The following is a 12,962-nucleotide window of genomic DNA, read 5'->3' as shown; positions in this document are numbered from 1 at the left end:
CGATTGTATCATTCCGCGTGAAATCTAATGCGTTCAACGCGGAAAAATATTCTTACGTATCATCGACAGAACATACTTAAATTAAATACTTTGAAAACTATCTATTTGTGAGGTTCTGTTGTTTTGTCATATATCTAACGAAACTGCAGTGTTGCATTTCACTCCGTAAGTCACGGGACTATTATTTTTTTGCGATAGAATATGATTGAATATTAAATGAATTTATGAAGTTTGATTATAATTTTCTCAAATCAACATTATGCTTAGGGATTAATTGAGATGACGTAGAGGTCACGTGGTTCAGTTTTTAGAGCAAATTCATCAAGTGTGTAATAATATATCAGGGTGGGATATGAAACTAGGGAGGGCAATTAATCCCTAAGCATAATGTTGATTTGAGAAAATTATTATCAAACTTCATAAATTCGTTTAATATTCAGTTTTCTCAAATCAACATGCTTAGGGATTTCTTGAGATTTTAGAGTTGGTGAATTTGTTTAACATATATACACACCAATTCAATGTAGATAATATAATCACAAACAACGTGAACAACCATAAACTTATATACACTATAATTCATGATCAAAACAATCCAAACAAGAACAAATGACATACATATCAAGCAGCTATATACTCACACGTCTATATAATACGTGCAATAGTCTTACTAATATACATCAAACATAATACTCTTAATTAATGACTGCCTTTAAAATTATTGTAAACTGATCATTCAAACAATAAGGCATAATCATAATGATATTCCAAGAGAAATATGACAAACTCTGAAATTGACAGGCTCGTGACAAAGTTCATGTGAGCTCATGACAAAAATCATGTGATACTTGTCCTTATGTTCCAAAATGTTATATATATATGCCTATATGTGTAAAACTTAGAAAATTAATGTCACAAATCTATGATATCTGCAAAAGAGACATTTGTCTCCACTGGTTTATCATAAAACCTGCGAAAAGTGCAATCAGCCTTCCATCCGGCTGTTTTAAGAATAGTGTTAATTGGAATCCCAGCTTTAGCAGCTGCACTACATATGGCTCCTCGTGTACTGTGTGCTGAGAATCTATTAATGTCTATCCCAGCCTCTTTTAATGTAGTTTTAATCCATCTTGAGATAGTATCTCGAGATACCGGTTGATGAGGCATAACTGTCCCAATGAATAATAAATCCTCATTACAAGAATTTGACAGTCTAATGTCCTTGGTTTTCTTTATATAGTGTTCTAGCTGGTAAACTATACACAAACCTGGCTCTGTAAAGCGCTTCACCTGAATATCACTCTGGTGATATCCTGGCTTAGTAGTTTTCAAACTAGAAGAAAACTTAATGTCTAATCTGTCGGCCATGAAATTCAAGTCTGTAATATGTAAATTGTGAATAGACTGTCCACGTTGCCCTGTTACTAATGCCAGTAGTGTGACCACTTTACAAGACAATTGTAATAATGTTAAATCATTACCTAACTGTTTCTAAGCACAATGGAAACATCCCAAGTAGTAGAATATTTGGGCAATGCAGGTCTATTACAAAAAACACCTTTCATAAAACGCTTAATCAAGGGGTGATTCCCCAATCCAACATCACTCGTAGTGGTATTAACAGATGTAAATGAACAGATAGCAGATTTTGCTGTATTCAACGCACTATAACCAAGTCCTGATTGGAATAACATGTTCAAAAATTCTAATATTTGAGTCACAGTTGGTTTAAGTGGATCATTTTGTCTCTGTAAGCAAAACTGCATCCATTTTTTTGAAATAACACCCATACTGTTTCTTCGTTGAGTCTTTCCAGGAATCGATGACCAGACTGGCAACCTGTGATGAAATTCCTCCACTAATGAGTTGTTCCCTGATAAGAGAAATACCCCCAATCTCATTTTCTGGATGAGTGGATTGCTATCGTCAATTTTTTTCTTTATAAATTGTGCGGACACGATCACAATGATATGCCAGTAAGGGCATGACTTATCTGAAAATCAACAAAATGAAAAATAAATTGCCAGTGCACATTTAATCTACTTGATTTAAGAATAATGTACACTAAAATTCATGAGTATTAGGACAGTATTATGGAGAAATATCTGAAGTTAGCTGTAATGCAAAAATTATGACCCAGCTTTCAATGCAAAAACCAAACACCAATCAACCATTAAGAAAGCAGCTGTAACAAGATATAACAAGTTATTGAACATTCAAGTATCCCTCAAGAATTTTCACCTGAAACTCCCTCTAAAAGTTCTATCAAAAACTGGTACAGACCATTATAATTTATAGTCAAGTTTGTTGAAATCTACATAACTGTTCTACAGAAGAAAAAATAATGGATGGCCAATTGGTTTTCTTTTAATGGTAAAATGGTAAAATTTGGTGACAGCAAAATTAAGGCACTATGTTTTTTAATTATCATAATTTACCTACCATTCAAAGGTTCATCCTCTAAGTCAGGAAAGTCCTCAACATCTGTAATAATTCAAAATATACAATACTGACTGATTATTTATGGTATTCAAAGTATTAAACAGCAAGTGTTCTAAAATGATCCAAGGCTAGAATAGTAAAGGATATAAGGTTATCAAATGACTTTCCAAAGATTAGGTGATCATAAGACTATATTCATCAAAATGAGTATAGGCCAAAACATGAAAATCTGAAGTACATGGTTCAATGCTTCAAATATGTGATGGTTTGTGTTTCTCGATGCGAAATACCAGTCTATGTTGTCTTTGGGAAAGACAATTTACTGCAATTGGTCTGGATTGGATGTGACAGGCCTCCTGTATTTTGTTCAGTAGGTAGCCACCAGCTACTACAAAGATGCCCTGCCTGTTCACATGACTTTTATCCAAGATCGACGACTATCAAAATTTAATCATTTGTATAACTCAAGTGAGCATTACTGTGGTGGGAATATGATCTACATCTGTTGTAGAGTTCATGAGATACACCAGCTTTGTACACACATACCATGTCATATGGCTGCTTAAATTTAAAAGTTATATACTATATTTATATATGTTTATAACACCTTTATATAATAAGATGGTGGCAAAATGAATGACACTGAAACATTTTCTTAATCAGATGATGATATCTGTTGTGCACCTTACACTAGTTAAGAGTCCAGTATATTTATATCTATGACGTCTAATAACAAATAAAACCTATATACCTTCCAATGCAATATTGTCCAGTGATTTCCCTGCATATTTGTGAGCATGTCCAGCATCTGAAGCAATTAATAGTTTGCTAACTTTAGCAAGCTCAAGTGTCTGCTCTTGCAACCGGTAGTATTGGCGATGTACTGACAGTGTATGCCCCATGTGATTTGCCAACCATTCAAGCTCTGTATTTGAGTTCAGGTCTACAATCTGAAAGGAGAATTCCACAAATTTATGTTTAATCCAACAACAAGGTAATATACCAAAATTTCGCTATAAATACAATTGACATGAGGCCATGATACATAGCACAGTCAGTAGAGTAATTGCAATTATGTAACCATGGTAGGTCATGTTTCTCAGGGAGCTGAGAAAACTAGAACTGTCGCTAGGATGGCTGACTAATACCCCCGCAATCTGTACGAGTCAATGGTGAATTGGAACTCTTAATTAGAAGGTAACTAAGAAAACCCAGTAATAAAGTGACCAGTTGCCATAGCAACCATAATTATGAGAAAAAGAAAGTGAGATGCACATCTGCATATGGTCCTCTATATTTGTGTGAAGTTTCATTGAAATCGGCCCTTCGGTTTAGGAGGAGTTGTCCGGACAAACTTAAAGTTATGGTTCTTATCGGAAAACCTGTTTATAGTGACCAGTTGCCATAGCAACCATAATTTTGAGAAAAAAACAGCGGCATGCACATCTACACATGATCATTAATATGTGTGTGAAGTTTCATTGGAATCGGCCTATCGGTTTAGGAGGAGTTGTCCGGACAAAATGTGTCTACAGACGGACGGACAACCTTATTCCAGTATACCCCCCTAACTTTGTTGCGGCGGTATAAAAAGACGTCTTTATATTAAGACCTATCTCATCAATTGTGTTTTCAAGACAATTAAAAATTGTATATCTGTGTTAGAACATACAACCCAATTCATCCTGTCTTTAAATAAATGACTTTGTTTGGTTCTATTAGGTAAGTTAAGAAAATCCTAGAACAGAAACTAGATATATCAATAATCAAGAAGAAAATACTGAATAAAATCAATCTGGTAAAATTTTACCTGTGAAACTGTTGCTATATATTTCCTCATGTTGGTCGAAGTGATGAGTTCTGGTTTGGTGAGACCAGCATTTTGTGTCATAAAGTGCAGTGCATCCCATCCCTTCAAGTAACCATCTTTTGTTGTTGGAGCTGCAAAGAGGTATTGGTTTTCGACAGGCAATAAAATATCGTCCCTTGCCGCATTCAATGTATCAATGGCGTTGATCATATCTTCTGTCAATATAACTGGCACTTTTCGTTCTCTTTTTCCAACAATCTCCACAAGTTGAAGTCTACATGAAGCGTAAACAAGATCAGTATTAAAAGAACATATGAGGGAGGGGCAATTGATAATATGAGCAAATATTACATAATCGAGGTTAAAAAACTTACCAGTTGCTTTGCATATTACCGTTTTCAGATATTCAACAAGAGGGCAAGAGGGCCTGTATCGCTCACCTTGTTGATTTGACCAAACAAAATAAATAATATTCATGTTCAATTTCTAAATAGCTCTATTAATAGTTAATGTCTAAAAGTGCTATTTAAGGCTATGGGGAAGGGATATCAACTGCTTCAAAGATATAACCCAGAAACGATGTCCACTCCAGACTCCCTAGGGGTGTGAAAAGCCCCCGGGATTGTTTATGTATGTAACGATTGTGTTTTAAGAAACTGAGTTCTTGGAGTGAGGCAAAATCCCTTGGCTAAATTTTGCATGGTCTTGTTTATCCCTTCATGTCTAAAAATGCTATATCTGATTATTGAGTGGGTATCTCATCGGTTTTAAAGACATATCAAGGAAACCCGAGTCCCTAGGGGTCGGGAAAGACCCTCAGGCCTACTTTTCCATCATGATTTTGTTGATCTCTTGATGCACAGCAATGCTATATATGGTTATGGGGTGGGGATTTTAACAGTTTAACAAGAGGCTCATGAGCCTGAACTGTCACCTGAGTTTTGAATATTTTAGCATATTTGACCCCTGTGACCTTAATGAAGGTCAAGGCTATTCATTTCATCAATCTTTATAAGCCCTTCACCCCTGAATGCTACAAACCCAATATATCAGGTTTCTGAGCCTTTTGGTTATCAATAAAAAGTTGTTTAAAGATGTTAACATTTTGACCCCTTTGATCTTGAATGAAGGTCAAGTTAATCCATTTGAACAAATTTGGTAGCCCTTCATCCCAGCATGCTACAGACCTAATATCAGGTCTCTGGGCCTTAATTTGTGTTATTAAGAAGAAATTGTTTAACGATTTTAGCATATTTGACCTCCTAATGAAGGTCAAGGTCACCCATTTGAACAAACATACGCTATAATTTGAACTATTGCACGGCTGAAATGACAATTGCATTCAATGTGCGAACTATTGAACACCTGTGATGTTTTGGAATTTAGTTCTACACTTTAAGCTTCTAATTATATAAGTCACTCAGATGTCAACATTGCAAGACGACAGTTGTGGAGACTTCAAGGCCTACAGCAAAGTCGATATTTCAGTGATTCTAAGTGTGTTTAAGTGATTATGTAATAAAACTTGTATATCATGGGTGTCTTTGCCCTCAATACTGGTAATCGATCGATGTTCTATTGCACTCTACCTTTGGCCTCATGCAATAGAACATCGGTCGATCACCAGTACCAGTACCTCGGGCCAAATATTCTAGACTATTGCAGACACCTATGATATATTTGTATTTTATGGATTTAAGTTTCTCAGACATACCTTTCCAGAAGTTTCTTCTCAAGAGGTTGAAGGGTACCAAGTACTTCAGCATTACCAGCCTCATTCCAGTTGGTTCTGTTCTTGTACGTTTCCAGAAGTATTTGTCCTGTCTCACCTCCCCTCCTTTTATTAAAGACAGTCACACGAGTAAGTGCAACCAGTGCCAAGTTTCTCCAGGTGTTGACTGACGGAGTACTACGCAACAGTGGAATAAGGCGTTGTTGTTCATTAAGAAGATAGCGCCTCAGCTTTACCACATCTTCTGTTAGTGGAAGGAGGTTTGGATCATTATGATGACGTTCCGACAGCGTCCGAGAAGCATGGCTACTGATCTTGTCATTCCATTCAGTTGCATGCAATATAATGTAGTTTTCAGCCTCTTTTCGCCCCACTTCATCTCCATTTCGTATTGCACATCCTCGCTTCATTTCTGCCATTTTTTTCAAAGAATGTCCAAGTTTTAAAGCCAAAGATGGCTTCTCATATTTTGGCAGACCTCTTTTTGTAAAAGCTTCCTCACCTGACTGTGATGTTCCAGCAATGTTCCAAACAACCTCAGTAATGTTATCGAAATTTCCAGGTTTGAGAATGTCATTGAAGTTTTGTAAAGAAGTTGTTTTGCGCATTTCAATTAGCAAACGACCCAATTCCCGAAGTTTTTGTCTAACATTAGCTATTCTGGACTTACCCACTTTTTGGATCATGCTTCCACCGAGAAGTCTAAGTGAATTGTCACTTTTAATACAGTCTAGCACATCATCTTGCTTCATACCAGTAACAACTGTTAAAAACTCTTGATCTACCTTACTGTTCTTTGTCAAAGCCATTGATGATTCAAGCAGTAACTTAGATGATAACTGTACACGTGTCTCCTTTTGCTCCTCGGAGCCTTGCATTTTCAAAGGACAGGTCTTAGAATGGCGCCAGAGTTCACTCTTCAGGAAAAATCCCAGGCAAAAACTACAAGGCAAGAATTCTTTCAAGGACCTGACATTCTTCGGACGTCTATCCACAATCAACTGCAAATCATTATCATTTTGATCATGTGTTGACATAATTGAAACATTGTGCTGAAAATTACCCATGTTCCTAATTTTTTTCCATGCCAATGTCCTCTCTTTGCTTCCCTTTTTCATAGCAATAATCCTGGCCACCTCCATTTGATCCTTGTGCTTATTTTCCAAGTGTTCAGAAATTTTAGCAAATAGCTGTCCACAATAGTAACAAGCTTGCCTTTTGTCATAAACTCTCTGTCCATTCATTCCATGGGAAACAGGTGTGACTGAAAATTAAGATTGAAAGCTGTTAGCATTTATTTCAAACTTTAAATTACTCTATAACAACATGGTTCAACTAGGCAACAAACTTTTAACGGGCACCATTTTACCTCTGACTTACATCTCATATTTGTCCAGTTGCAAGGAAATCAAGGCCATTCACACGTTATCAATCTCCCAATTTATACCATGCTCATGATCAGTGGAATTCTTCCTTACTTCTGACTAACTTTGCTTCATAATATCATAACAAAATGATCATCACTAAAAAGATACAGAATTTGACCTTGTCCGTAGGTAAGTTGACTCTTTATTTAATCCTGACCAACAAATTGCTTCAAAGTGTCACAACTAGATGTTCATCTTGACCATTGACCTTATGAACTTGACCTTTGATATGCTGATTTCTTGTTAAAATCCAAGCAACATTATTACTTCATGGTGTCATAGCAATTTGTTTCCAATAGTGAATATATACAAAATTTGACCTTGACCTTTGAACCTGATGACTTTGACTTTTGACCAGAGTGCAATTTTCTTTACCAAGTTTCATGTAAAACGATCAATAAACATAAAAGTTATAGTCAGGAATAAAATTTGTTGACAGGCTGACAGAGTGATTGCTATAGCTAGGGCACCGTATCTCTGATATGGGGGCCTTTATTACAGATAGGGAGCATTTTGTCATCATGTATATCGTAATAATAAAGTGATTCAGGTAATAGTGATAACATCGGACATAAACATTGTCAACATATTCATACCTTTGATTTCATTACCAGTACTTGTTTGAGAATCTGTGACTGAAACAGGTGTAGTATTCAAGTCTGAAAATAATGAATGAAAAACTTAATACAGATCTTAGATCTTTAAATATATTGAGTAAAATTCACTGATTCATGTCTTTTTTCCTCCTACAAAATTTAGTTAGGGCTATTCCAGTAAAATATTTACAGAACAACTCCAGGTTTGTTTACCTGGGACCACCATTAAATTAGTCGTGATCTAATTTAAACACTACCTTATAATAAGTTGCATTTTTTCCAGCACAATCTATACATAGAATCTCATTTTTCCTGGAGTACTGGAATAATTTTCTAAGATGTCTAAGCAAAATCTAAGAATTTTTGTAAAATAGTAAAAACTCAATACCCCAGACAGTCATCAGATGATGGTGAGCTAAAAGCTTTAATCACAACACATGATATAATGTCCACAATATTCTTATAAAATATCACACAAATGGTAAAAGTGTAGCATGAACCTCTACATACAAGACATTCCAGAGGGATCTTGGCACCCACCATTGAATGATCTTTATAGATTCCATGTCAGACTTATCTTCTCTCTATTTTTACCTTTTTTTCTTCCCTCTTATAATTTGATAACATGAACAGATGGAACATAAATAAATCTTTATTTACAATTCTATAAGAATTTTTAAATTTAAATGGTGTATTATGTAGATACACAGGACAAAAAAAAAATTCAAGTTACTATAAGTATCCAAATTTTAGATTTTTAACATTACCATCAGTGTCGTTTCCTTGTGTTTCCAACTCATCATACACTGTTGATACATCAGAATTATTACATGTATCAGACGGCATTCTGTCCATGCTTTCAGTTTTGCTTTGCACGTCAGAGTCAGAATCTGAAAAAAAAGAAAAGAAAATAAAAAAAAATCAAATATTGAAAATTATGAATTGTGGTGAATTTTTTGTGAATTTTGGAGTGAATAGTGAATCTCCCGATCTAGCCCGAGTTTTCTCTGGCCCTGACACCATGTCTGGTGTAGGGCCAGAGGGCACTACTATATAAAAATGTGGAATTTTCCGACACGTTTGGTGTCGCTAAATATTTGGTGTAAATAAAATAAAATTGGATGTGACATAACACCTACCTTATACATGAATAAATGAGATATTTATTTTGCTCAGAACACTAATTTAGTCCCATCTAGGTGTTTATTCTGTCTGTATAGACCTTCGCTTTACACTGACCAAAATTGTATACTTCACTCTACGCCATATTGCTACCTGGTAACTATGTAGGTCGCGGGCGACTTAATTACCCTACAATAGACATGGTGTCAGGGCCAGAGAAAACTTGGGCTACTCCCGATCTAGCTTTGACATGTTCAAGTTTTGTTTGTTTATTGGCTCTACTGCATAATTCTCAGTTTCTTTTGCAAGTTTTTCTTCACTCCTGTTTCCTTTTTACAATCTTGTGAGACTCAACTTCCAACAATTTCAATTCATTTAATTCAACAATTTCGGAAATACAAAATAATGCCATACCTTTGGTTTTGTCACTGGAATTTGCTGGTAAATCTGCATCAGGCGATCTTCTGCAACCTGGACATAATTAATTAATATCATAATTACTTTAGGAAGTAAACTCATTGGTTTCAGTTTCAAATTACATCATTTAGGGTTCTGCCTTTACCATTGAATTATTAAAGTATCCAAATTTTAGATTATTATCAACAACATTACCATCAATATCGTTTCCTTGTGTTTCCAACTCATCATACACTGTTGATACATCAGAATCATTACATGTATCAGACGGCATTCTGTCCATGCTTTCAGTTTTGCTTTGCACGTCAGAATCAGAAACTGTTAAAAAACAAAACAAAACAAGAGATCCCAGAGGGATCTTGGCGCCCACCATTGAATGATCTACATAGGTTCCATGTCAGATTGATCTTTTCTCTACTTTTCCCTTCATTTTACTCTAATCTGTGCAAATTGAGACATCCCTCCAGTACTTTTCAAACAAGGGAATCCTAGCTATATAAGAAATTTGAGATTTAACGATAATGGCTGTTTGTTTGTCAGGTTGTTTTCAGGACAGACTGGTCCAAAAATGCAATACAAGGGACCAAGGGGAACCTACTTATGAAATTTGAGAAAGATCCCTTCAGCACTTTCTCAGAAATAGCGATAACAAACTTCAACTGTCAAAATCCAAGATGGCTGCCTGTCGGCCATGTTGTTTTCAGATTGGTCTCAAAACGCAATATGCATAACTAGGCACCAAGGGAAACTTACATATGCAATTTGAGAAAGATCCCTTCAGTACTTTCTCAGAAATAGTGATAACAAACTTCAATTGTCAAAATCCAAGATGGCTGCCTGTCGGCCATGTTGTTTTCAGATCGGTCTCAAAACGCAATATGCATAACTAAGCACCAAAGGAAACCTACATATGAAATTTGAGAAAGATCCCTTCAGTACTTTCTCAGAAATAGTGATAACAAACTTCAATTGTCAAAATCCAAGATGGCTGCCTGTCGGCCATGTTGTTTTCAGATCGGTCTCAAAACGCAATATGCATAACTAGGCACCAAGTCATCTTGGATTTTGACAATTGAAGTTTGTTATCGCTAATTCTCAGAAAGCACTGAAGGGATGCATAACTAGGCACCAAGGGAAACCAACATATGAAATTTGAGAAAGATCCCTTCAGTACTTTCTCAGAAATAGCGATAACAAACTTCAATGGTCAAAATCCAAGATGGCCGCCTGTCGGCCATGTTGTTTTCCGATCGATCCCAAAATGCAATATGCATAACTAGGCACCAAGGGAAACCAACATGTGAAATTTGAGAAAGATCCCTTCAGTACTTTCTCAGAAATAGCGATAACAAACTTCAATGGTCAAAATCCAAGATGGCTGCCTGTCGGCCATGTTGTTTTCCGATCGGTCCCAAAATGCAATATGCATAACAAGGCACCAAGGAAAACCAAAAGCGTTCGTCAGAACGAGAACATGTCAGCGATCATTTTCTTGTTTGAAATCCCGTGTTTTGATCTTGATCAAATCTAGTTATTATTATTATTCTTATTATTCTTAACACTTCTTGATAACACTTTCGTTCGAAAACGGAAACGGACAAAACGTTCATATTTTAGTACATGATAGAGAACTTCAAGCCGAACATTACACTAACATTTTGGTGATCATAACTTCAAAGGTCAAGGTCACATATCTAAAAATAGATTTTTTAAAAACGATTTTAGAACGGCCATAACTTCATGAAAGTTCGTTCGATTCCATAGGCACCTAGTGAGTTTTGTAGATCATGGTCGGGGCTAACTTTTATCTATGCCATCTTATGAGAGAATATGTCAAGGTCACGACCTCGCTATGGGGTAAACAAAATGTCAGACAAAAATTTCTGAAACTAAATATTTTTTTCATCTCGCTTGAAAGGGCATGAACCACTGAGACGGAGTGCGCAAATTTTTTGATAATCGGATATAAACTGACGGAGATATGGCACTTTGAAAATTTCAAAGTTTTTCCCGCCAAAATTCAAAAATCAGGCAAAAATGCACTTAATTGCTTTCAGCTCCTTCATTTATACACCTACAGACTTTATTTTTGGTACAACGATAGAACGTATGAATGGCTAAAAAAGAAGTTACTTTTCATTGACCTTGATCCTACATTCAAGGTCAAATAATAAAAAAAAATAAAATTAAAAAAAATTCTTTTTACTCGAGCTCTTTGTTCGTTCGTATTGATCCTTGCACAATCAGTGCAACTTGTAGTTCATTGGCGGGGCTCACTTTTCTCTGCGATATGTTATCAGAAAATATGTCAAGGTCAAGGTCTAAGCGCGAGGTCAAATCAAGTTCAAAAATTCAAAATTCAAAATGAGTTAATGTTTTGATTGCATTACAAAGTGCATGATTAATCAAGACGAACTGTGCAAGTTTTATGGTTGTGCGTTAAAAAATGACGTATAAATGGCACTTTGAAAAATGTTCGTTTTCCCGCCAAAATTCAAATTTGCCCCAAAAATGCACTTAATTACCCTCTGCTCCAATATCTTTACATACACAGATATGATATTTGGCACAGTCATAGCATGTACAAATGCCTACAAATTATTTTACTTTTCATTGACCTTGACCTTCGTTCAAGGTCACCGAGGTCAAATGACAAAAAATCAAAAATTTCAAATTCTTTTAAAATCTGTTTATTTTGATCCTCTATAGAAGAAAATGCTCCTATGAAGATATTTGCAACGTTTCAAGGTTAAATCATCAAAACGAAAACAAAAACAAACAAACAAAAAACCCGAAGATAACGGTATGGTATACACGATACACGGTACAGGATTCACAATATTTTTACGGGATACACGACATCCGATACAGTAAACACTATACATGGTGTGACATCCGATACAGTAAACACTATACATGGTGTGTGCTACACTATATACGGTACAGTAAACACGAAACACGGAACGGTATACACAATACTTGGTACGAGATACACGGTACTTGGTACAAGATACACAGTACGGTATGCATGATACATGGTACACTGTAGTTATACACGATACTTGATACGAGATACACGGTACTTGGTACGAGATACATGGTACAGTATACACAATACACGTTACGGGATTCACGATACGTTGTACGGGATACACGATATATGGTTCAGTAAACACGATACACGGTATGACAAACACGATCACGATACAAGGTACGAGATACACGATTCACGGTTCAGTAAACACGATACAAGGTACGAGATACAGGGTACAGTAAACACGATACAAGGTACCATATACGGTACACACGCTATGGAATACACGATACGGGATAGACGATAAATATTACTGGATACATGATACAATACGGGATACACGATACATGGAACAGGATTCACAATACAGTAAACACGATAC

General features: G+C 35.9%; 1 protein-coding gene across 1 annotated transcript; it reads right to left on the bottom strand.

Annotated features, from left to right (window-relative positions):
- Nucleotides 1–553: 553 nt before the first annotated feature.
- LOC117333254 lies at nt 554–9,911 on the bottom strand. The gene is made up of 9 exons (XM_033892468.1): nt 9,742–9,911; nt 9,544–9,600; nt 8,775–8,897; nt 8,008–8,070; nt 5,967–7,248; nt 4,253–4,526; nt 3,194–3,392; nt 2,443–2,484; nt 554–1,993 (listed from the first exon to the last, which is right to left on the bottom strand). Exons 1-9 carry the CDS (start codon nt 9,827–9,829, stop codon nt 1,482–1,484), a joined length of 2,640 nt encoding a protein of 879 aa, XP_033748359.1. The 5' UTR covers nt 9,830–9,911; the 3' UTR covers nt 554–1,481.
- Between the last annotated feature and the right edge of the window lie 3,051 nt (nt 9,912–12,962).

This window comes from Pecten maximus, chromosome 8, assembly GCF_902652985.1.
Source record: "Pecten maximus chromosome 8, xPecMax1.1, whole genome shotgun sequence".
Taxonomy (NCBI): Eukaryota; Metazoa; Mollusca; class Bivalvia; order Pectinida; family Pectinidae; genus Pecten; species Pecten maximus.
This window is presented reverse-complemented; position numbering and strand designations above follow the sequence as displayed.